This window comes from Ammospiza nelsoni, chromosome 1 (genome assembly GCF_027579445.1).
Source record: "Ammospiza nelsoni isolate bAmmNel1 chromosome 1, bAmmNel1.pri, whole genome shotgun sequence".
In the NCBI taxonomy this organism is placed as follows: Eukaryota; Metazoa; Chordata; class Aves; order Passeriformes; family Passerellidae; genus Ammospiza; species Ammospiza nelsoni.
In genome coordinates, this window is record NC_080633.1 from 68,913,343 (window position 1) to 68,938,987 (window position 25,645).

At 38.6% G+C, this 25,645-nt stretch overlaps 1 protein-coding gene across 1 annotated transcript in view; it reads left to right on the forward strand.

The window, feature by feature from the left end:
- LYRM4 (LYR motif containing 4) overlaps window positions 1-24,345 on the forward strand; it is an 86,406-nt gene extending 62,061 nt beyond the window's left edge. The window contains exon 3 of the mRNA XM_059479405.1: window positions 22,990-24,345. Within this exon, the coding sequence (XP_059335388.1) occupies window positions 22,990-23,163 (174 nt within the window). The 3' untranslated portion in view covers window positions 23,164-24,345. The remainder of the gene's footprint in view (window positions 1-22,989) is intronic.
- Window positions 24,346-25,645: the final 1,300 nt, after the last annotated feature.

Sequence of the window (25,645 nt, forward strand, 5' to 3'; positions counted from 1 at the left end):
ATCTAGTAATTCGATATCTACCTGCTCACCTGGAATAATACCATATGGAACAACGCCTGCTTGGAGAGGCAATAGATTTCTAGGGAAAAATGCAGGCATTTCCGTATTTCCTTTCCACAATATGTCATCCTTAAGAGCTTCACCAATTTGAGGAAATTGAAGTCTATAGTTACCTCATACATGCACAGCCTCTGGCATTATTCATCCACAACCTTATCTTCTACAACTACCAGGATTTTCAAAATTTGAGAAGTCTTCAATTATTCAATTGTAAATCAATTATTAACCTTGTTCTTTTTGGATTAGGAACTTATATCAACAGAAAAAAATAAGGACAAAAGTTATAATTGGTGAAGAATATTTAGACAAAATAGTAACATTTCAGTTTCATTCATGCACTGCTTGGTCTTCTGATTCACTTCCTAAAAATTTATCAGTTTACTTTGTGTATCCTGACTCAGAGACAGCAGCATGGATCTTATTGGCAGGAACTAAATGTACCTTGTGAGTGCTGACGTCATTCTTCTCAATTCCAAGTGGCTCTAACTGCTGAAAAATCATATTTTGTTTACATGCAAATTCTCTACCAGAAAGTTCAACCAAATAGGGGTTTAAAAAGTTGGTCTTGTTGCATTGCTTCACAGCAAACTTGTGAAATTAACTGATCCACTCAGAAAAATGTTTTGAACTACCTGTGATAAAATGGGGTGTCACAGAACTGAATGTATGTTCTCCAAATTACTGATTTAAGAAAGAAGTTTGCAGTGCTGAAAACACTATGAAATGTTTAGTACAAAACACTAAAAAAAGTCAGACTTGGGAGCTGTTGTAACAGGTATAAATTAGTACCTGTTCTATTTCAGTTGTTGCAATGGTATGGGTTATGGCCTGGGAACTGCCTTCTCTATAGGAATCTATTGACCTAATTATTCTTAAGTAGATAATATTTTATTTCTGCTTGCATTCTTTGCTTTATTAATTAAGTCCATGCATCTGCCTGTCTTGTGCATTAAATTCTCAGTAAATTCTACTAATTAAGGAATGTAAGTCAAGTTTTTTCTGGTAAAGAGCTAAAGATCAGTACAAACAGTATGCTCTGTTTATGAGTTTTATTAGGAGCCTTAAGGACTCATTTTCTGGGTCCTAGATGACCTTTGAAGGTTCCATTTATATACAGAAGCAAGTTCTGATAGATTTGGTTTTCATCGGTAGTCTTCTCAATAAAATCAATGAAAGAAAAACAAAAAAATAACGCCTAAAACTGAAACAGAAGGAAAAATTCTAAACTGTTGGAAGCCAGGGGTGACTGTGGTTGTGTACTTGGTCTAGCCTAGCCATCATCCAGAAGCTCCCAAAATTGGCAGCCCTCTGGCTGCCTTTGTCTCGGTTAGTCTGTTGTTGACAACAGGGAGAGGCACCATGTGTCAGCTTGTTACTGATGCTGACAGTCCATACATCTCTTCATTAAATGTTTTTTTGGATTGTGCTTACATTGTCAGTGCCCCTAATTTACCTTTTGCATTGAACTTAGAACGGTTGTTCTGATGTAAGTGGGACTGAAAGGGAGTCACAGTATAGGGCAGCCACAGGAAGACTTTCTTTCGCCATCTCTTGCATGTACACCATCATGGGAGGGTTTTAACATTTTCCATAGCTTGTCCCACTGTTTGTTTTTGCCCATGATTGGGATGCATTTTTCTAGAGAAGGAAATGGGAAGGAAATGTGTCAGTGTTCACTCTGCCTGAGGTAGCATTTCAGAGCCCTGGCTGTGTTGCACTGTGTGTATGACTCATAGCAAGCCTTATGGACATGGCAGTGCCCCCGCAGCACCACCTGATGACCCTTATTTTGGGGAGCAGCAGGCGTGGAGCAGCTCTGCACGGCTCCCTCCCGGCAAGTGCCCAGGCCCCAGGGCTGCTCCTGTCCAGCAGCAAGGAGGGGTTGTGCTCTGGCAACCCTCAGAACATTCAGAACCATCCACAAATACCAGCAGTTCCAGAAATCTCTCTGAAAGAAGGAGCGTTCCCAAGTTGGTGTTTAGACAAGCATGATTTGTCAAACGGGCTGTGTCTCAGTAGGTCTCGCTGTCTTCCACATCTTGGATCACTTGAGGATTAAAGGTGCTGGCTTTGATGCTGAAATAGTAACTGAAGCCTCTTTTACACACATGTTTCTGGTAATGCTGATGTCACCACATGCTGTTGTCCTGTTGATCTTTTTTGTTGTTACACAGGTTGTTGGTTTTTAATCTCTTCAACAGCTGACATAGTGGTTTACCATTTAATCATAGTGGTTTACTGTTTAATCATTCTGCTACCATCCTTTCCATAAGGCAACAACTGTCAAATATTAGCCAGGATTTAGTTATTTGCTTTAGTTCTTTACATAAGGACTTACTTACAGATAAGACATGCTTTTTACCTTTTCCGAGAGATACACTTGCTCTCAAGGAAGGATGGATTAAAATGTGGGTTTTTTACATAAAACTGTTTGCTCCTTCCTGTTCCATGACTGCTGGCAATATAGGTTGGTCCTTTCTAGAAATGAGGAAAAGGGATACTATTGAATGTGTGTCCTCTTTTTGCTAAACTTAAACAGGGAAAAGTGTCTTCCTGTAAGGGATTGTTCTGAGCACTTAATGAGAATGCTTAGTCTGTTGTCATTATAGAAGGCTGGTAACATTTTATTTCAAAAATCCTTGTACAAATACAGAATTTTAAAAGAAGTGAAGGCTCTATAGCTTAAATAGTTGCATCTTGATCTAGGAATTAGTGGCTTGGTTATGTCTGCTTTAAAACAGACCGTAACATTGACATACCACACTTGTCCCTTCAGACTTAAGAATGTATCTGTTAATGTTAGACATATATCCATTAACTGTAGCTGTACTGTGGTTCCTAAGACAGAAAAGATGCTCAGAATTTCCTATTACTGTAAAATAAAAGGAGAATTTTCATTTTTATGAGATAGAAGTCTGGAAACATTTTTTTGTATGCTGAATGAAAAAGCACTAACTTTCTGCCGTTCTTTTTAAAAACCCTAAATTTGGACCAAGTTGTTTTTCTTCTTGACAGGAAAAGCTTGTCAGCTAGACCTTTAGCACCATTTGCTTTGTGCTATGACTCTGTTATACTTTGGGGAGAGTATTTTGCACCAGACACCGTGTTGTGGCAACAGTACAATCACATTCTTTCAAGGAGCTCTTGGTGATTTCCTTGGCAAGGCAGCATTCCATAAGTGATTGCCTCAGCAGGATTCAGACTAAAAATTTAAAATGTAATCTACTGTAACTCGGTTTGGGTCCAGGAGGGCATTTTCTCTTTGTTACAATTCTATTACTATATCAGTTTAATTTTTTGTTATTCAGTACTAGATTTATCAGCTCGTATTTCTTCAGCTTGTAGGAATTAAACATTGTAAAATCAATATTTCCGCTAATTAAGGTGGGTTTGGGGAGTGGATAATCAAACAGTGTAGTGAATCATTAAAAACTTACATGCTAATATTGACTAGCATTATTGGCAAAAGGAGACCAATTCTCTATTCCAGGCATTTCTTTCTTTCTTACATTTTTAAAGCAGAAGCAAAACATGTTCAGTAAAAATTGATGTTCTCAGCATTTAATAGTGTAGCGGTGGTCCTTTTTGGATATAAAAGCAGTGTGTTAAAATTGTGGGCACTCATATGTAGCATTTTCTTTCCCATCATTTAACTTACCGGTAATTACTATCTGCCTTCAAAGAGTCTTCGTATATTTGGAAATACGTGGAAAGCTATGTTCATGCCTCTTATGAACATAGTGGATAATTTGTAATTATTGCCAATTTTTGCCAGTACCATTTTATCCTCCCAGCGATGTTTTTTTCTTGTATGACATTGGCGAATGTTGGTTTTGCTTTTTTTTGGGGGGGTGTTGTTGTTGTTGTTGTTGTTTACATTAGCTGTGGCCTTATTCGTGTTTGCATCTGGTCTTCTCAGAGGGTGTTACTGAACAGACCAGTAAGTGGTGATTTGCTGCCACATCAGGAAATACCTTCCCTCCCCCCAGTTCCCTTACCATGGAACTAGTGGCTGCCAGTGGGACACTGCATGCTGTTGAACACCAACATTTTATTCTGTGGCATTTGACTGACTTTCACCTTATAAGCACATTCTCAAAAACCTCAGGTGTGCAGTCTGATTCAGAGTGACCTGACTGTGCTTCCCTCCTGGGTCAGATTCTTGCATGAACAAACTCCTCAAGATCCTTTCTGCAAGAGTGATACCTCTTTGGCAGGGTTCTTTCACGCTGTGTCTTGTGCAGGGGCTGCACCTCTCTTTTTAAGGAAAGTACAGTAGGAAAAAGACTGAAAACACATTCTGAAAATATATTCATATACTTTTAAGGTATAAAAACGTAAAGTAGAAAACTCAACCTGACGTGAGCCTAGCCTCACATTGCATCTCCTCAGACTGTTTTTCTCTGTGCTTTTTCAACTAGATCACAACTTGAGGAGTTATTCTGTGGTTCTTCATAACCTTTCTAATTAAGGGAAACTTGGAATCACTGTGGAATTAAGGCATGAGAGTTTAGCTGGTTGGAGGGAAGGAGGGTCCTAAGGAGAAATTATGTCAAATACCATGTGAGCCACAGAAAATGATAAATGTGTTATCACTGTATTTCCTGAGAAAATTTCTCCCTAAAATGCTTCATACATTCTTATTGCCTAATTAGAAGTTCAAAGGAGAAGCTTTTTTTGATGAAAGCACAGCATTTATCATTATTATTTCTAATATTAACTTATTCAGTTTGCATGGGAAGCCTTGTAACACTTGCATATTGATTCAAACAGGCTTTAGTAATTAGGGCAAGTTTTAATCCGTCTCTTACAATATCCTTTGACAATTCAACATTTCCCTCTGTGACTGAAAGAAATTGAATTTGTGTCCCTTAACATCAACTGGGACAAAGTAACACAGTGAGATGCAAGCTCCTGTGGTGGGTGCTAGAGGATTTGTATCTAGAGAGAGATGGGCAGGTATTTGTCACCCCCTGGGACAAGCCACAGTGTGACTTTGCAGGGAAGAAGTGACCTCAGTTAGCAGCCCTCAGGGATTAGTAACATTTGTCCTGCGTTCATTACAAGGTAGTTTTAGCTGGGACTGGAAGTGAGGGCCAGTGAAGATCAGTGGGTGCTGAGGTCTGTAGCCAGTGCAAGGGCAAGGAACACCAGGGAGTTGGCAGTGGCTCTGAATATCCCTTCCTTTATTTCATGGTAGCTTGCTGGTCTGTCCTGCCTGAACTTTAAAATGGCAGTTTGTGGACGTGTGAATTTCAGAAATCACAGTTCTTACATTGTTGGGCCCATGGCTTGATGATTCTGGTTACCTCATCAGTCAAAAGATCTTGTGTAAGCTTACCCTTTACAACTCCCCTCTTTTGTAGGTGATTGCCAGGTGTCCGTAGGAACTTGTGAGAACATAACATCTTTATTCTGCTGTAAAAATGAGGTGGCAGCTTCAGAAGTTACTGCCAGCACAAATGCAGACAATGTAAGCGTAAAATCTTAATAGGTTTAGGAAAATGGTTTAAATGTCATTTAGAATAATTTCTCTGCAACTAACAGTGCATTTAAAGACTGAGTTTATGGAGGGAAGAACCCTCAAAAATCAAGATTAAAAATTTTATTTTTTTAGTTCAATTTGATTTGCATGCTTGCAGCTTAAAGAAATTCCTAATTGGCTAGCTCTACTTTGAATATTTTCCTTGCTGGTGTATTTTAATGTAAATATTGATTGGATTGTGAGCTTGAAACAAAGTGAGGAATCGTAGTCTGTAAATGCTGATTTGTACAGAAAACCGTAAGCACCAGTTAGTAAGATATTTTAATTTTTTTTTTAAGAAAAACAATTCTTGCTGACTTGAGAGCTTGTGAGCAGTAGATATTATTGTACTTCACATAGCTTTGCTGTAGGCAGTGGTGGAGTGCCTGGAAAAGTCTGTCAGACTGCTTTCAGAAATGGCAGGTTGTCAATTAACCCTGTAATTGTACAGCAAATTAGCAAATGTAGTATCTTGAGGATAATACTTTTTCTGTCAGTCTGCTTTTTTTTAGTGAGTGCATAGACAGCCCCAGTGATTTAGCCCAATATTTAGGACTGAGAAGTACTGTCACATAATTAACTCTTTAATTTACCCGGGGGGTTTAATTAGCAATTTTATTTATTATTATCTGTCTGCCCAAGTGGCTGGTGTAAAGGACATCAGGTCAGGCCGGCAGAAAAGTCTGGAGAAGTTGGCCATCTGTTTCTCCTTCTGGACAGATGTTGTAATTGGGATGCCTCCAGCCTGAGGGAATGGTGAGCCTGAGCTCCCTGCCTGGTCCAGATGCTCCATGGCTGTGTGTGTGTGCATGGTTTAGAAAGTTACTCTTTCACAAATAGTTACGAGTCCTACAAGCAGTGGAACACTTCAGAGGCTGTGTTAGTGGGAGGTCTAGCACAGATCTTCCCTATGCAAGTAAGAGTAGGCTTGGTTGAGTTTTTTGGGGGTTTTTTTTCTGACTAGAATTTTGGTCTGGAAGAGCAGTGGAAGCCTATGACACAACCACAGTTGTCACCATTTCTTTAGTATCTGACAAAATTCCAATTGACTCATGCTGGGCTAAACAGTGGCCTCTGCTCTGGTGCATCAGCACCAAGCTCATTTTAAAAATTTCAGAATTTGTACCACTTGTTTATAACATGGACTTTTGAAACAATAGTCATCTTCAAAACAATCTCTTTTTTGGGGAATTGGCTGTATTTGCCATTCTGTAAAACAAACAGATACTAGATAGAGCATGATATGTTTAGATATGGCTGAGCACAGCATTGGGAGCCAATGAATGGGTTGAGAAAAGAGCACCTGGTTTGATGAGGATATGAATCCTTTTGCATATATGCTCCAGCTTTGATCCTGTTGAAGCACTGGCTGCATGAGAAGAACCAATATTTATGAGTATGTCAAAAGACAAAATGTTTAAACACTTGGATGGGTTTGGAAGGAAATCAAATTCTGTGGATTCAGCCACAAGGAAATCTTTCCACAAAAAATGTCTGTCCTTGGTCAGGCTGCTTTCCTCATCAAGGATTCCCACGGTAGCAGAGGGTAGCTGATGAACACAAGAAAATTACTAAATGTTTTTTTTCTCTGACATGCAGGTGATGTCCCCTGCAAATCACAGTTCAATGCGGGCAAGAGAGGCCTGTAACAATTTTAAGTTGAAGGTAGGTTTCCCAGAAGGCAAAACTATGGGATGACCCTGTGTGATCTTCTTGCTGGTTCTGTGTCCATCCCCACCACCAAGCCTCACGGGATAGAAGACCAAGCACACATCATAAATGAGATGGTGAAGGATGCTTTTCTTTGCCTGTGAGCCACCACACTCTGGAGGTCACCACACAAGGTCACACTGTATTTACTCCAAGGGTCCACTCACATACAATGGGCTTTGTGTCCCAGAGTGTGGTCAGTTGGGCACTCTGAATGACTCTGCTTTAACAGTAGTGAGAGCAGTCAGTCAGGTCACCTTTTCCTACTTCTGCTGTCAAATGGATTGCAGGGTGTCATGGTGCACTTCCAGCCTGTTCAGAAAGGGTGCCTATTCTCCTGTTTCATCTGCTCCTGACCACATGGATGTTAGCTGGTTGAGTACTTTCTCTGAGTTACCCTCCTTCCTGGTACCTGGGTATGAGGAATATACCACTTGAAAACTCCCACAGAAGAAAAACATTTCTGAGGAAAATAGAAGTAGAGTGACATTTTCTTTACTCTTCTGAATGTTTTACAAGGTCAAAGCAAAATGATCAACCACCAAGCTTGAGAGTTCAAAAGAAGCGCCAAGTACACATTTACATGGTAGAACTCATTGCCACATGCCTCAGCATGCTGGGGAGGCCAGCAGGTGGATGAGTTCAAATGGTGCTTAGACAAATTAATAACGTCTGTTAAAATGGTGTTATGGTTACATGGCCATGAAGTTGCCAAAATGTTGTTGTCACTGGAAGCAGAGGAGGCATTTCAGCAGAAAGAAGTATAGGCATGTGTGTCATATTCATGCTCTCTTTCCCTGAAGAACTGCTTGTGGACTCTGGTGGGCACCAAATACTGGAAAAGGTGGATCCTTAAATAGATCCAGTTATCAGTGCTTATGTTCTCCCCCCTACACCATTCTGTTCTCTTTGAAATGCTTTTGGGTTTGCGACACTTGTCACCTACCTCTAAGGATGGAATCATGTTGAAAGAAGTGATGACATGAGGAAGGAACTAATTTTTTTCCCTTTTCTCCTGGATGCTCCATCCCAACCTGACCACCTCTGTTCCAAAAAGGAGACATCTATTTTTAATACCTAAACAATCACAGTAGTGCTTGTAACTTCATAGGGGATGAAAGAAACATTTTTCTTGTATCATTCTGTGTTTTTAAAACCTATTTATAACTGGAAAAGGGAATTTTCATATATAAGCCCCAGCATTGTTCAAGTGAGGATGATGTTTTTGTAGCTATTAAATTTACAAAAATATTTGATCTGTTAATTTGTGGATGAAGTTTGAGTTGATCCTTTGTTTCTTAATCCAAGTATTATGCTATCAGTCAGTGAAGAACTGAAGCTGAATTTTTTCCATTAGGAAAACTAAACTGCTGTAGTTTACTCTAGAAGTGGCATGAAATAAAAGGATACAACTGGATGCTTAGAGTATGCTATTGAATTTAATTAGAGTCCTTAAGGTAGTCAGATTAATTTGCATGATCCTGTAAGTTTTTCCTTCTGAGATGAGGATTTTTAGAACTTCCTGAGAAAATGAATACCATAGTGAAATGAAAAGATGTTTTCATAAAGACTAATGTCATGAGGGTATCCATTGATACATAAGCCTCACAGAATACCTGGGACTGGAAGAGAGCTCCAGAAATCTCTGCTCCAACCCCTGTTCAGACATGATCAACGTAAAGCAGGTTTATAGATAAAGTAGCTTGCAGATAAAGTACTGATAATTGCAAGTGTAGTTTCAGTTTAAATAAGTTTGTCTGTGTATGGAGTATAATTCTTAAACTCACAAGGTCTTTTGTATCTTGAGTTCTGCAAAATTATTTCAAATTTGTGTGGTTTGAGCAATAGAGAACTCTGCTGTGTTGTGCAAGAAACTGGTGGGTTGCTACAGTCTTCTCATCTCTAGCTGTGAGGGCGTATTAGCAGCTTAATTGAAATAAATTATGTAAAATATTCAGAAAATACTTAAGAAATTTACTTTTGAGGGGTATCTTCTCCACAGAAGTTGCTGTACAGCAGGAAATAGTATTATCTGCATTGATTGTAGGGTCCTGTATATGGTTCTGTTTTAGCAAAAATTTTTCCACTAATCACATCTATTCTGTTATATCTATGATGGCCATGGCTTGTGGGACATTAATCATCAAATAAGCATCATGTTTTCAAGACTGGGATTGTAAATTTAGCATATGGAGCTAATTGGATTTGGGAACCAGAGCAGACAAGATTTGTTTCAGGGCTAGTGTGACAGTGGGGTTACATCATGCAGTTTTGTTTATTCGGTTGTGCATGTGGAGCACGGAGCAGGAGTAAAATACTGCATTGGTTAAGCAGTAAGTGGTTAAACACAGCATTTAGGCTTGCGTGTTTTTTAAGTGGAATTTTCTGGAATGTCTTTTGAAGCGCCACAATGCCATCTACTGGCTCATTTTTCTGTGCTTTTTCCCAGAGGGGGGTTTCTTTTGTACACAGGCTTATATGTAAGGGTTTTTTTACAATATTTTTGAATAGCAAAATAAACAAGCTGAGATAGAATGAGCAAAATGAATTTTGGGTGCATATGTTTGTTAAGGGACATCATGCATTATATACATTAAAGAATCATTTTGAATCTCTTACCAGTTAGTCTTGCTCTCCTTTTGTTAAAACTCTGGGATAATTAATACTGAAAGATTAAGGACAGATCTCTGCTTTACATAATAGCTTGTGTGTAGTAGCTTCACTGTTTTCTGTTTATAGTCAGTCAGTTTCCCTTCTTCTTTCAATATTTATATACAGAAAAATGGAAGGAAAATTTAGAAATACTTAAGGTGTCAAGCCACAGAAAGAGGAAAGTGCTGTATTAGAAATTACTTCCGACAGGATTTCTCACTGTCAAATTCCTGGACTCAGTCTAGTCCCCATAGCTGCCTCCTGTCTCGGCCTTCTCCCCAACATGTGTTTAAATAGTCTTTTCTAAATTCATCAACAACCTTCCATCAACCAAAAACTGTAGACTGTCTAACAGTCATTATGGAGAAGTGTGTATTGGAAAATATTATTCTCAGTATCAGACTGTTCAAACTGTAAATGAGCAGTGGGCAATTCTAAGTTTTATTAATTCTTGTTTTTCATCAGACTGACTAATATTACCTATAGGAGTAGCCCTCTGTCTTCTGTTTGCTGCCAACAGAAACAAATGGGCAAATATAAAAATAATTAAAAAGAAACAAGACAGGAACTGTACGTACTGGTAAACACTGTTATTTTCTAGTTTCATTGCTCGGTTTTTCTTTAAGCTCTCTGGAGAGTTTCCTTATTAGTTGGTCATTCTGTTTGCCTTCATAAAATACTCTTCACTTTTAATTTGTTTTTCCCCTTCACATTCAGTTTTTTCCTAACAGAAGTTTTTCATAATCCTGCCTTCATTCAGTCTAGTTAGGAGAAAAAGCCATTGGTAATGGCTTGTAACAATTTAAATTGTTTTTTAATAGATTTGTAACTCACTCAAGCACAGCTGCAGAATCATTATTCAAAACAACAGCTAGAAAAAAATGTCCAGCAGTTTCCTAGACGGCCTATAATGAAGGTAAATTCAAACATCTGTGCCCTTCCTGGCCTTTTACCCTTTATCTCAGTGACATTCAGAAGGTCAAGTGGATCTTGCCAAGCCCAGTTTTTATCTGGTAGGAGCAGTATCTTGCTGACAGCTGCAGGGTGTTGTGCACTGGTGGATGAGCCCGAGTGCATTTGGCCAGCTTGTATGGAAGGAAAGGTGTCAGTGTGCTCAAGTCAGTGCTTGTTTGGGCAGTGGGTTATTGCCCTGCAGCTGTGGGCTGTACCTCGCTGGTTTGGGCAGTGGGTTATTGCCCTGCAGCTGTGGGCTGCACCTCGCTTGTTTGGGCAGTGGGTTATTGCCCTGCAGCTGTGGGCTGTACCTCCCTGGTTTGGGCAGTGGGTTATTGCCCTGCAGCTGTGGGCTGTACCTCGCTGGTTTGGGCAGTGGGTTATTGCCCTGCAGCTGGTGGGCTGTACCTCGGGAGCAGTGGAGCTGAAATGATCCCACTTGGCACCCGCGTTGTCTTTTGTCACGTAAATGATCCGTGTCAGAGAGGGTGCGCTGGGGAGTGCAGCTCGTTGGCAGCTCGGGCTTCCCAGTCTGTGCTAAACAAGCCACCCAGAATGGGAGCTCTGCCGAGGGGAAAGCCCTCAGTGGTGCATCCATCACTCTGCTGCCTGAGTTTCGGCGAGGTGGTTTGGGTGAGGAATGCTCTTCTCCGACGTGTGCAGAGGAACAGACGTTGCTCCCTGCCTGTGTTTGGAATAAGTGCTAACCTCCCACTCCTAATTATTATCTGTGCTGCAAAATACTAGGGCAAGCCTCTCCTTAGTGTGACATTAAATAAGGGAGGACTGGCAAAACCAGAAGAGCAAACAGGATGATTTTATACCATATCTTCAATTACAATCTTTTTTTTTTCTTTTTTGAACTGTCCTGTGCTATTGCAAAGGAGGAAGAACTAATTAGGCCAGTTGCTGAAAGTGTTTTGCCACCCACACTACTGAAAAGAACTCTTTGTACAGAATTAGCTCTTACCAGCTGTGCTAAATCCAGTAATTTATCTTTGCCAAAAAAAAGAAAAAAAAATGCTGCTTTAGTTTAGTCCAATTAAACAAGTTAATGTAAGCTATACCCTATATCCACACAAACACGGGTATCTCCTGCTCAAAAGCTGCAGGGTTTGCAAATAATTATTTTCTTCTTCGTTAATTTTTCCTTCTGTTTGTACAAAGGGCTGGGAAGAGGAGCCCTGGGAAGTTAACCCATTTGTGTGTGGAAGTGGCTAAGTGTCCCCCTGCAGAGCAGTGTGATGACAGGACACCCACCTCAACTTGGGCAGGTTGGAGCACGAGGGCTTGGCTTTGGCTTGGTGTGGTGCTGCAGGGGATGTTTGCCTTGGCACTGAGAGGCAAGGGAAGCAATTCCTGCCCCAGGGGAGAGGCTGTAGGAAGTCAGAGGCCTGCCCACCATCACCTGGAGTAACTTCAGGAGGAACAGAGTGGTTCACTGTCTTTGAGGTTTTGGCTCTGCAGAGGTTGCTTAATCAAGGAGATGATCAAGTCATGGTTTTTCAGTGGGGTGTTGGTTTGGAAACTGAGCTGGACCTGAGAAATTATTCAAGCTGACCCTGGCGTAATAGATAGCAAGTGAGAACTCACAGGCCCAAACATGGACTGAAATTCAACAAATCTATCCTCAGTCCTAAAACATTAATGTCCTTTCTTGTTGGCCTCCTACTCAGGTTCTTAAAGAGTGTAGACAGTCCAGGCAATAAGGTTTTTTTATGGCTTTCACTGGAACTCTTACAAAAGAGGGGCGAAGTAGAAAAATGCTCTTTGAAATGTGGAGGTTTGAAGATAGTAAACCAAGAATGATGGCTGAGCAAGAAAAAGAAATCTTTGGATATCCTCCATCACAGAAAGTAAGATAAACAAGAAAATTATGATTTTGTCAGGAACAGATGACTGTAGTTTAGTAATCTGTAAAAATTTTGCCAAAAAAAGGAAGTCTCTTTGATGCAGAAAAATAAAAATTTATTTCTGTCCTGAAATGCTTAGAGATCTCCTAAACACTGCAGTAGGGACTTGACATGTATTTGCCTCGATTGGGTGCTCCTTTTTTGGGCAAAGAGGCAGATTGAATCAAAAACATCCAATACAGAATTTATCTTTGTAAATACATCTACAATTTCCAAAGATAAATTCAATCTGTTATTTCTTCTCTTTCAGATTTAATTTTGCAATTTGAATGGGCACAGAGAAAAGCCCAGTCTGTAATCACATCTGAGGTGTATCTAAGGTAACATCAGTGCAGAGGAAGAGACATATTGGGACCTTAAAGTAAATTGTTCCTCATATAAAATTAAGTTTAATCCTTGGTTATAGCCTTCTTGGAGGACAGGGGAAAATTAATTTTCTCTGTCTTTTATGTCTTGGAAAATGGTCTGTGTTACAGAATTTACTTTTTCTTTTTCTGAAACACAAAAGACTTTGTTACTTTAAAATGCTAATAAAGCACCTGTTAGTTTTACAAAATGCAATGTACCTCGTGCCATCCTGTAACCAGCACCAAGAATTTGGTACATATAGTTTGGAGTCTTGAAGAAGATATATCACCACCAAATAATTAAAATGTGGCTAGCATCCATTCAAATCCAAAATTTAGCAGGTCAATATGTGTTTCATGTCCCCACTCATAGCTTCAGTAGCAGATTTTAAAGGCATTTTTTAAAAACATTCTTCTTTCTCAAAGGACATTAACAAAACAGAAACTTTAAATTGCTAGGTTAAACAATATTACAGTTCTGAGTCACCTGAACTTTTCCCCTCTGTGTTTGGTGGTTTGAATAAGATCAGAATAAATCAAGAAAACAAATTCAAGTTTATTTAGTTAATATGATATTCCCTTACCAAATGTACACAGTGTGTTACACTTGAAAGGAAGAATATTCGATGCATGTGCAATAGATGATTGTTCCAGCCTGTCTTAATTGGTGCAGTTTTCCTGCAAGCTGCAGATAATTCTTTTGTTTAAGCGAATAATCGAAGATCTGAGCTGTGAAAGTAATTACGCATCTCTGTACTTCTTCTACCTATATATACTTTCTATAAAATACTGGGCAGGATGCTGCTGAGAGAGGTAGCTCCCACAGGAGATTTCTCAAGCATAATACATGTTGTGTACTTGTTATCCATTTGTCTCATAGAATTATTACTGCAGGCGTTTGTGCAGCCTCATGCTTTGGTGTACTGCAGATACTGAGAAAACTTCTAGTTCAGAAAAATCAAAGTGTAGCAAATGTGCACAGGTGACAACAGTGCTGTGTCAGGTACTACAGGGATGAACTCTGAATGGACGTGAGCTCAGGCCCAGCTAGGATCAGAACAGCTGCTGGTTCAACAGCAGGGGTGACCAACATTTTCCATGCTGCCAAACCAAATGCATTTTCTGGAGCCATCAGCACTGCTGTGTGACACAGCGTTTTCTTCACTGAAGGATCAGTAGCTTTGGCTGTTCCCATCACTCTGGGCTTGTTCACTTCTGGGCTGCTTTTGGTCTGTGTCAGCTCCAACATACTCTCTGGCATGTTTCTTGTATGCATCTTCCCAGAACTACATCCTGCCAGTCCCACTTTTCAGTCCTTGGTATCTTGGTACCTGCTGTCTTAAAATGTCTTAGCTCCTGAAGTTCAGCGTTTCCCAAGGAACATACTTTATGTACTTTTCCCCTTGCACTTACTTTATGTACTGTTCACTTAAAAATGTGGTGAAGACAAAGCTTTTCAAGGCTTTGAACAATCATGATTTAGACAAGCAAATGTCAGTTAAAAACAGAAAAAATCCATGGTCCATTTGCTACTCTGGAACTTTCTCTGAGTTTGAGCAGTTTGGTACAAAATCAGGTATTTTCAGGAACTGGAAGACAGAATAAATGTAGAAGGTGATTAGCATTATTAAAAAAAGAAAAGGCAGAGAGGTACAGGTGGATAAGTCATTTTCTGAAAGATGTTAATCTACAGACATGCCATATACATCTTTTGTAGCTGTTTAGCGCTCTCCTCAGCAGCCAAGTTCCCCAGTTTACATAAGAAATAAGACTAAAGATGGTTCTTGCAGTACATTGCATTTCTAGCATCTGACTTTAAATACAAATGTTGTAAAAGGTGGTCTTTAAATTTTGATTGTTGTCATAATCTTGTGGCAGCTCAGTTTAGTACTGCAGTAGTTCACAGTATGAAAATTTATTAGGGCTGCAGAATTACTTGATCACACTACTCAGTAAGCATATTTAATATCTGCTTATAACTGTCCATAATGACTACATTTTCTTCACTGTTCCATTCCAAAAGTCTCTTGGAAGTAGTGATCCAAGAAAACACTGAAGAATAAAATATTTTCCTTTAATGATGACAATTTAGTTTTTGTATGTATTGTGGAGTTATTGTATCTGCAATACACAAACATTACAGTACTTTCGTGGACCTGGTGCAGAATGTGTGTTTTGTGACAGTGGCTGTTGTATTATACTACTGACAAAAGTAAGGCAGGCACTCACATTGGCATTGATGAATTCTGCTTATGTAGTTGCTGTGAAACATAGGGTCCTCTGTGAATGGTCGGGGTATTTACATACCAAATGTCTCAGCATTACTAGACTACCTGTTATACCACACTCAGCACAATGTTATCCAGGTCTTTGTCTCTATATTTTCAAGTACTAATGTTTTATATTCCTTCCCTTGCCACACTCAGCATCTTACCTGAGTGATTTTTCTTTTCTTCATGCTATATTAAGAAGAGATCAGGCTATATTAGGTTCTTCCCCTTTATCCACATGGGATTGACTCTTTAGAAGACCTGCTTCTTCTGTGTTTGGCTTTTTGTGGAGTTTGAACTGCTCTGTGAAGGTCGAGGCTTTCTATGCAAATATCAGAGAAAAAGCAACATGCTGAAATAACATTAACAGGTAATAAATAGGGAGGGAGGAGAAGTGAGAGTCTGGAGATTGCCAGGATGCTGAAAGCATGAAAAGATCACACTCAGAACATTACATTTGCAGATCTGCTTCTTCCTTGAATGTGTGTTGTATCAAACCTTCACCTGGCTGTTTAAGCCCAAAATCAGTAGCTGCTTACTTTCCTGTGCCTCACTCTCTGACACCTCTGTAAGGTAACCTTTGCAATAGCAGAGGGTTGATTCTTCCCCTTTGCAGCCATCTGCTGTTGGCCCCTGCCTGTTTTTGAGATGGCATTTTTGTTGTCACGCTCCTTTTTATCTGCAGGCTGAGTGGCTTGCAGGAAACGAGAGAATTTAAACTGTGACTTTACTGAAGGCCCACACAATCTGGTCCACTTGTCTTTCATAGAATCATAGAACAATCCAGGCTGGAGGGAGCTTGAAAGATTCCTGTTTTGCCTTCTCTGATGAGGGCCCTTGTTACTTCAAGCTGCATCAAGTGTAGCTATTTGGAGTAAAGGCCGTGTCTGTCATGTCCAAGTTGTCTCTAAGGGCAGTAGCATTGTTGGGTAATTTTAAGAATATTTTGAGAAATATTAAGTGATTAAAAAGAATCCCTTGCTATTTTAGATCACACTATACAAAATGCATATGAATATATATGCTTACAGTATTTTATGTGTAAATCATTGCTGTAATAGATGAGATTCTCTGCTCTTTTCACTGAAGAGTATCTCTTCAGGGAGACCCACAAAATAAATTAATGAGAGTGTTAAATAAATACATCATCCAAATTAAGGTGTTCAAGATTAAGTGCTTATGGTTCTAACAAAATTACATAATTTATCATTATTAACAGAAATAACTTTCAGATACGGTCTTGCCTATTAGCTGCCTTATTTTACTTCACTTCACACCTTTGTGAAAGCCAGACAAATGGTAGCAATAAATTAATATTTCCTGCCGTTTCAAAAGCTTCATGTAGCAGTGGTTGTAGGATATGTTATGGGATAAAGAAACAAAGAAAACAGCATTTGCAAAACACAGGCTTACAGAAGTAAAATACACAATAGTTCCAACTTCTCAACTCTGTGCTTTCCTTCCCTTCCTTTCCCATTCTCTGTAGACAAATGGAATCAATTAAAATAAGGGAAATGTCTCCAAAATATTTTTCCACATTGATTCCAGCTCTGGAGAGTGGAATCACCTATGTGTTTAAGAAGCCAAATGTAGTTTTTCAACAGTCTTTCCCGAGTGAAAATAAATAAAGCTTCCGCTATAGCATTTAATACCAACACAAAGATTTGGCAAAGAACTGAAGTTATTGATGAGATTTTGGTTTCATTTGAGTTGTATTAATTACTGTGTACCACACTGGTGTGTTTATTATTGCAGTAAAAGATAATTTCAAAAATGGCTGTCCATATCCATTTAAAAACAAACAAAAAATATTAAACTGAACCTTAGTAAATATGAAAACTTTATTATAAAGTGTGCTGTGTATAGCATATCCGATTTGGGAGTGGGGAGAAAAGGTAATGCTTCTTAAGAGCAATAACCACTTCACTTAAATTTGCAATAGGATTGCAAATCGGTTGGCATCATCTAATAGGAAAGACTTCAGGTAAACAACTTACAAGACTGTTGCCAGATCCTAAAATAACCTTTTTCTTGAACATTTCTGTTCTTGTCAGCATTCACTTAAGATGCATTTTATAGTCACTGTGCCAGAAAATATGAATGTGGAACTTCTTCATGTAGTGTTAGAGACCCAGATTAGCAGCCATAAATGCAATATGACTGTAGTGTCATCACGGATTTTTCTTCCTAGTTAAGATTCAGCAGTGTGCCCATGAGATACACCTGTCAACTTCCTAGGTGCAACAGGAAAAAAAAACCTGATTTTTTATGTGTGTGTGCATCTTTGTGTACGGTATAAATATATTAATATGCAGGACTTTTTCCTTTTTATCCATAATAAAGAACCATGAAAATGTATGTTTATATGTGATCCCTGGCTGTAATAAGGTAGCAATTTCTTGTCTACAAATTTGTAACAAAAGAGAGAAGATGGCTATGATTTTATCTTGAGTTTGATTTTTTTCACATATTTATGCATGTATATATAACAACCTATATATATATATTAGATATGTAAATGTTTTTGGTATGTAAAGCAATCTGTTGTACATCAGCTTTAGTTATGAGCAGCATTTCTTCAAGAAAAACAGGGAACCATTGTTACTTCTCCAGTGATGACCCTCTTGGGAAATCAATTTTTTATAAAACTGACACCTAGAGAAATTGCTGTCTGCAGTGTTTCTATATTACTGTGCTGTGGTGGCACTTTTATGTGTTTAGACATTGCATTGTCCAGTAAGTTGATTTTACATCAGATGAGAGTGTTGCACCCTCTCCTTTTAGGCCACTCCTGCTTTTGTCTGCCATCAAAAAATAAACAGTGGCATGAAAAAATAATTTTAAAAAATAGTTTGCTTTTGAGGGTAGAAAGGCTGCTGCCTAGCTACTTACCTGAGTAATTTTAGGGCACTCACCCTGAAATTTATCAGTGAGACCTCACACAAGCAGGTAGCTAGTTGTTTGGAGATTGGCAAGTTTGGTAGGATGATAAGGATGAGTAATTCAGTGACAGTGAGAAAAAGTAACTTCATCTGGGCTCATCAGGATTTGTTAGAACTCATGGGTTATATGCCACACAATTACAATTCTGTAAAGTACATGGGAAAAAGAGATGTCTGGCCACCTTTGTGCTGCAGAGCCTAGGAAAGGAAAAATGTGGAGATTAATTAAGTAGACAGACATTTATACAGAGCTGTCAAGGAAAGATGCCATTGTACTTTTCAGAGCAGAACTATGCACTCTAAATGAGGCAAATTGGAAAAAAAATTCAAAACCCAGTCACCTCATCTTGAGCCCTGCAGAAATATGAGCAGTCACTTCTACCTCAACTCTGAGCTGCAAAGTAAAATCTTTGTGTGGATGAAATACACAAGACATGCCACACACCTTCAGAAACGGAATATAATCTAGTAGTATTTTGCAAGTAGTAGCAGCAGGACTGCAGGATCTACTCCACCAGCTATGTCAAGATGGGAAGGCAGCCCCAAGGATTCAGATTAGCCTGTAGAATTCAGGTTAGCCCCTAGGATTCAGGCTGCCTCCCAGGCCAGCACTGTCCCACTGCAATTGCATTTGTCACATGGCTTGGCATGGAAGCCACACACAACCTGCTCACCAGCCACAGGTGTCCCTGAGAGTCGGGCACTGGCAGCCAGACTCCTTTAGAGAGGACAGAGTTCAGTCAATTTGGCTGGATTTGTTGAATTTTTAGGGTAATATCATGTTCTTTCAGTGTCTGCAGGACATTCAGATTTTACTTCTATAATTCTTAATTCTACAATTTAATTCTTACTGCACCTCCCCATACATACCTTTGATGCTCTGTTATATAGGGAAAACCTTTCCTACGTGTTTTTTTTCCCCCAATAGCAATGAAAGATTCCATGAAGTGGCTAATTCCTGTGGTTGCTTCCTGCCAGCTATGACAAAGGACTAGTACTTGTTTCCATATGAACACACAAAGACCTAATAACCAGAGAATGGTTGGGTTAAAAGATGGACAGATGGACTAATGCTTACTCTTCAGTGATTTCTTTTTCCCCATTTGTTGTCTCACATCTGCTGATAAATCCCATTCTGAAGCCCTAAGCCTTCTCCTGGACCCAGACAGAAGGCAATAGTAAGGTTTTCAAGAAGGAGTCTTCTTGTTCACAAAAAACAGCTGACCATATAGACTTTACTAAATCTTTGAACAAAGACAAATTATCAGGTTTTGAGGGCTGGACCTGTCAAAGTACATCATTTTTCAGGCAGAATTTAAACATCAAATAATTCAAAAGGAGCTGAGAAGCATCTCTGTATTTCTATTTATTGTCCTCTCCTGATGACAGTGTGGTTCTTTATTGCACATTCTTTTCTGGGGAATTTAATTGCAGTGTGTTACCTAGAGAGCTAAGTTTATTTACTTTTGGGTAATTCTGGGGAATTTAATTGCAATGTGTTACCTAGAGAGGTAAATAAACTTTTGGGTAACACACAAAACACAAGTTGCTGAGCAAATGATGGAGCCTTTCTCCCCAAAAGTTTCCTGCGAAAAATGCATATTTTATGATTGGCTTTTTGCAAATATTAAAATGACTATTATATGTGTTGTGTTAGAAAGTAATGCTGTATTAATTCTCTTGAGTAGTGTGTCAAATATAGTTTTAGGTTATAAAAAATGTTAAAATAGAAACTATGCTATGTAGGATACTTTTTTTAAAGAAAGGACTTGCAGCAACTAAATCTTTCAGAGAAAGAGAATTTATTGCCCTCGTATCAGAAGAAACTAACTTCTTCCCACCTCAAAGGCACTGTTAGGATTCAGAAGAAGAAGTTGAGATGACCAGACAGAATCCTGTATTTGAATGGAATTTATGCATCATGTATGAAGTGTATGAATATGCAACAGGCTATGGTTTTTAAAGGTTAATCCTTTGTTAACGGGGGTCCTTTTTCAGGCTTATTTTGCCCAGACAAAGGTATCCAGATGTCCATAACTCTTTAGTTCTATTGCCTAATATAGTCCTAATTCAATTTATACAAATTACTATTACTCTAATTTTATTACTATTTTTATAACCATTTTATTACTATTAAACTTTTAAAATTTTAAGAACAAATGATTGGCGTTCTTCACATTTCCTGTGGTCAGTGGAACTCCCTGGCACTGACCTATGCACTGGCTTCCAGCCACCTACCAGAAGAGTAAATGTGGTGTACAAGCTACAAACATGCACGATGGAAAAAGAGCACAATAGGTGGTCACTTAAGTCTCTAATTTGGGAGAGTGCTCCACAGTGAGTGCATGCTGCTGAAGTGCTTTCTTTAGGCTCAGGGTGGTGAGGACACTGCAAGAGGGCTGTTGTGGTTCGTAGGGTTAATGAGTGTCAGGGTGTAAATACTGGTGCAATCCTTCTGCTGAGGCAGGGGATGTTTATGGATGGGAATTTTTCAGCAGCTATAAATGGAAGGTTTGTTTGTTTTGTCTAAGGCACATGGGAAAGGCTTGATCATAACTTTAAAAATTCAATGCTAATGGCTTAAAAAACAAAAATCCTTAGGTTTCAAAGTTCAGCTTACAGTGACATGGCAGAGGTTGTGGAAGGCAGGCAGCAGAGCAGGCAAGCTGCAGCAGCCCAGCAAAGGCCGACAGCACAGCAATAGTGGCTCTGCACTTGCTGAAATGCCTGCACGCCTGCGGTTTGCTAAGGAAGCAGCTCACACATAAATCTGTGCTTTTATTGCATTCAAGTCAAGAGGTGCAGCAGTAGATAACATCACCTGTTGGCACAGGGACAGCAAACAGCAGCTTGTACCTTTCTCCTACAAATCCATCTGCCCCAGCTGAATATGATTGACTGAGAAGTCACGTACTCAGTCTCATGTATCTCCCCCAGCTGGGGGAGAAAAAAAATGCAATTCAGGTTTCAGCATTTTTGTAATCCCTCTGAGCCTCCCATTAAATTTGCTCTACTGTGTGGGAAAGGATTAAAGATTCTTTGGGCTCCAAAACACAGTATACAAAAATGAAGTACTTCAGCATGGTTTATGGTAAGGCAGCAACTAAAGTGTATAGCCTGCCACATAACCCAGAACAGCGAGTTCTCTTTGACAAGTAACACTTGTTGACAGCTTAAAATTTCTGTGGGTAACACATGTCACAGTTGTGTATGGCCTTTGTATTAAATATTCTGTATGCAACATATTTCATAAGAAACTTCAAAAATAATTAGAGTTGTTCATATGCTGTTACTAACTTAGCTCAGAGTGCCAAAAGAAGGAAATATTTGTTGGCAAGGAAAACTTCTGTTCCTTTACAAAGAGCTTCATAAATGCTCCCTTGTAATAAATATTTCAAGATTAAAATCAATGTGTTACAAGTTTCAGACAAGGCTGTTTATCAAGATTAAATAGTTCATTTCCTAAAAGGCAATATTATTCACATTTTATGTGAGTGTGAGCACAGATGAGAAATTTTTATTCAAGAGAGGCCAGGATTTTTTCCCCACAAAAAATGTTAAATGGAAAATGCTAAAAACATTCTTTCCCTGATTTTTTACTACTTTGAGAGCCTGACTTGCTGTTAGGTTTAATTTGCACAGTATTGAATTCTACTAAATATACCATGTTTAGTGTAATTCAGCATCTAGTCTTTTTTGTCCTAATTCAACACTTAAATGTATGAATCTTTTTTTAGTGAAAAGGACACAGAGCTGCTGTGTACCCAGGCCTGAAGGAGAAGGTACGGGCAAGAAAGGGCACAACAGATACTAAAAAGTAGACTCCAAAATCCATACTTTTAAAAATAAACATTGTCTTCTGCTTTCACTACCCTACTTGCATGAAACTTCTTCCTTCCCCATCTCAGCTGCTAAGCCAAGAGCTGTGTGTGACAACTGCCAGCTGCTCCTCCAACCACAATTTACCAATGTTATGGGGCAGACTAGAAAGTGCTAAAGAACAAGAGGAATCAAAGCATCAATGTTGCATTTTTGTCATATTTCATTTCCTCATTTTGCTTTCCTAGAAAGCACAAATATCGGAGGTCTGAATACCATCTTCTGAACAAGAGGTAGCTCCAATATATGTAAAATGCTGCTGCTGAACTAACAACTGTTAAACTGTTTTCCCCATTAATAAGGGAAATTACATTAGGATTCCAAAGGAACTGGTAAATAGTACTGTGCCATGCAATTTATATCTAGGCTCTCCACCTAAAAAGAATGAAAAATACCCGCTGGTTATATCCATATTTTTGTTTTTCATTATATTTGTCTTTTCATTTTTCTCAACATAGAACCTGCTTGCTTTTTCTCTGTTGTAACTTCTAATGTTATTTTTTGAGACTTTAAATGGTATTCCTCAATGTCATTATTTCAAGATTTTATATGTGCAGGTATTTTATGTATTGGTTATTTTTCTTAAGGTGTAGACAAGTGTACTATTTACAAAAAGAAATGTTTAGAGAAAGAAAAATGTAATTATGAAAAAGCTGAATATCTGGGCTATTCAATTCTTGGGGGTTTTTGTGCAGCCTAAATTATAACCTGTTTATTGATGTTTTGGTCTGATTTCAGGTTACCATTGGCCAGATGTATGCCACAGAAAAATTGATCATTGAGTATCCAGAAGACATACAGCCAAGAAAAGCCTCTGATCCTGAAACAACACTGGCCCATCTTCAGCATCCTATAGTGCCACCACGTACAGAAACTGCACCACGTACAGAAACTGCACATGCCCACATCTGAGCTTGTCTGTTCACCATAAGAAATGCCTGAGAGACTGTTTTTGGCAACCACAGTTCTATTTTCTAAAGGGTCACATGTTCTAAGATAAATAGCTGTGATTTATAATAGCATATAAGGTAGTCTTGGAATCTGTTTGCTTGTGTGTCCTATGTGATGGAATAGTTCCTGCTCTATTTCAACAATAAAACTTCATTAAACTACCTGCAACCAGCTACATTATTCTGCTGCTGACATTGTCTCTCGCTGACCACGAAAAACATGTTGGTTTAAAACCCCTAAAGATTTAAAATCCTTCACCCAGTTACTGAGTTTGTATTAATCCTGTTGCACTTAAAAATATCCAGCATCTGAACTAAATTAGTATTTTATTTAAAGTATTAAAACCAGAGATGGTCAGAATTTTCGTCTCCTGGACTTTGATACTTACAGATATCACAGCCTGCATTGTGTGGTTTCCTTGAAGAGCATCCCTTGACATTTCAGGAGGTGACATAAAAAAATCACTAGTTCTTTCTTTAGTTTCCAAGAGTTAATATTAATAACCAGTCCTACTTTGAGCAATTAACTGATCAGAATAGCAGAATGGAAGACTTGAATTACTGAGCCTTGGGAGCTTTCAAATTTTTTTTCACCACCAAGTCCTTTAATTTGTTGAGGTGAAGCTATTAGCAGAAAGCTAACTTTATCAAAGATTTCCCTTTTTCACAAACATCGTGAATTTTGGCAGAAGAAAAAGAACCTGACTGGAACAGTAACTCAAGTGCTGTAAGTCATGAAGTGGCAACAAGCTTTGCCTAGAAAAAGTGCTCAGCATAGCATTTTATTGATTGTTCTTATATCCATAGAAGGCTCAACACTTTTAAGACCACAGATTAATAAACAAAAAATTTTGATCAGGTTTTGCTCAAGTCATTGCTGTGCTTGAATTTGTTTTCAATTAGAAATTTGCAGAAAAATTAAGCAGTGCAAAGCTGGCATACAGGAAAAAAAATAGTTTGCTTTTATTTCAATGAATTGTTGGGGGGGTTTTAAGTAGAGAAACAAAAGCTCAAAACTAGTTCCTCAGCACTGTGACCTTTGAAATCCACCCCTTATTTTTCTTGCTTCACAAAATTAATCTTTGTTTATGTTCTTCTGTGTTGTTCATGCTCTGTGAAAACATTATTAAAGCAGAGTGTCTAATTGAAGTGTCTAATTTAGAACAAACTCCCATTCCTCACTGCCCTTTAAAGTGTATTTTACCATTTTGGACAGTTATATTGAGATGTATAGTAATGGATTTCATATGAACAATACAGTGTACAGAATAAAATAGTGTGTACCTGAGACTGCCAATGTAGCCCCCTTTCAATTTCAGATAAAAAGCAAATACAATAATAATTCTCGCCTTATTAGGTGTATAAGTACTGCAATGTAAATTGCTTTTAGTGAACATTTTATTAAAATGGCATTTAATTATTCTAATAGGTAATATACATTAGATTTTGTATTTGAACAGAAATATCCAGAACAACTGGATAATTAAGTGCACTTAAGTTAATGGTGAAAGTGCAGGGGAAGAAGGATTTGATTGCTCTTTAAGCTTCCAGTGAGCTCACAGAAATGCAGCATCTCACACTCTTAGATGACACAGGCCTGGAAGGGCTGCCAGTTTTATACTGTTAGAAACCTGGTTGCTAAAACAGTACATGTAAAATCCTTGTCTAAAACAGCTTAATTACTGAAACAAGCACTGCATACCATTTCAGGATCTGAGAATGTATGCTAGAAAGCAAAATAAACATATTAATAAATAGCATAGCCCTGATTTATAAAGAGGAACAACTCTATCAGTAACTGGTTTTGGGTTTTTTTAATACTTAAATCTGTTTTCACCATATTCGTGAAAAAATAAGGGAACTCTTTCAATGTATAATCAGTTCTTCAAAAATACCTTTCCAGTGAAGTTCTTCAGCATTGTTTCCAACAAGAACATAGCTGTAGATGGTATGTCCTGTCATACAGGCAGGCAGTCATGGGAACGTGAAATGTCTTATTAATTCCTTCCAAAGTATGAAAGATATTACTTCTCCATTAATGCCTAAAAATTCTGTTGTTAAGTTTTTGTGGTAGATAAAACACTACTGCAATCCCAGTTCATGGCATCTGCTCCAACCTTCTTTCTCAAGGCTACCACTCAGATTCCCTCTCCCTTCTACTTTCAGAGGAGCAGTAGTAACCTTCAGGTACGTTCTACAGAGAGAACCATCCAGGCAGGGGGGGAAAAGTGGTGGTGCTCTGTAATTTCCCTCTGTCCCCAGTCCATACTGCAGAGGGCAAAACAACTGACCTCAGTAAAGCACATATCAGTTCTTATTGAAATTACTGATCAGCTTATCATACAGTGTTTATACTGTACTTACACAGAATTTATACATTACTTATTAGAAGCAAGGTAAGAACTCCTCTGCTTCTACAGTCCAAAAGCCTGCGTAACACTATC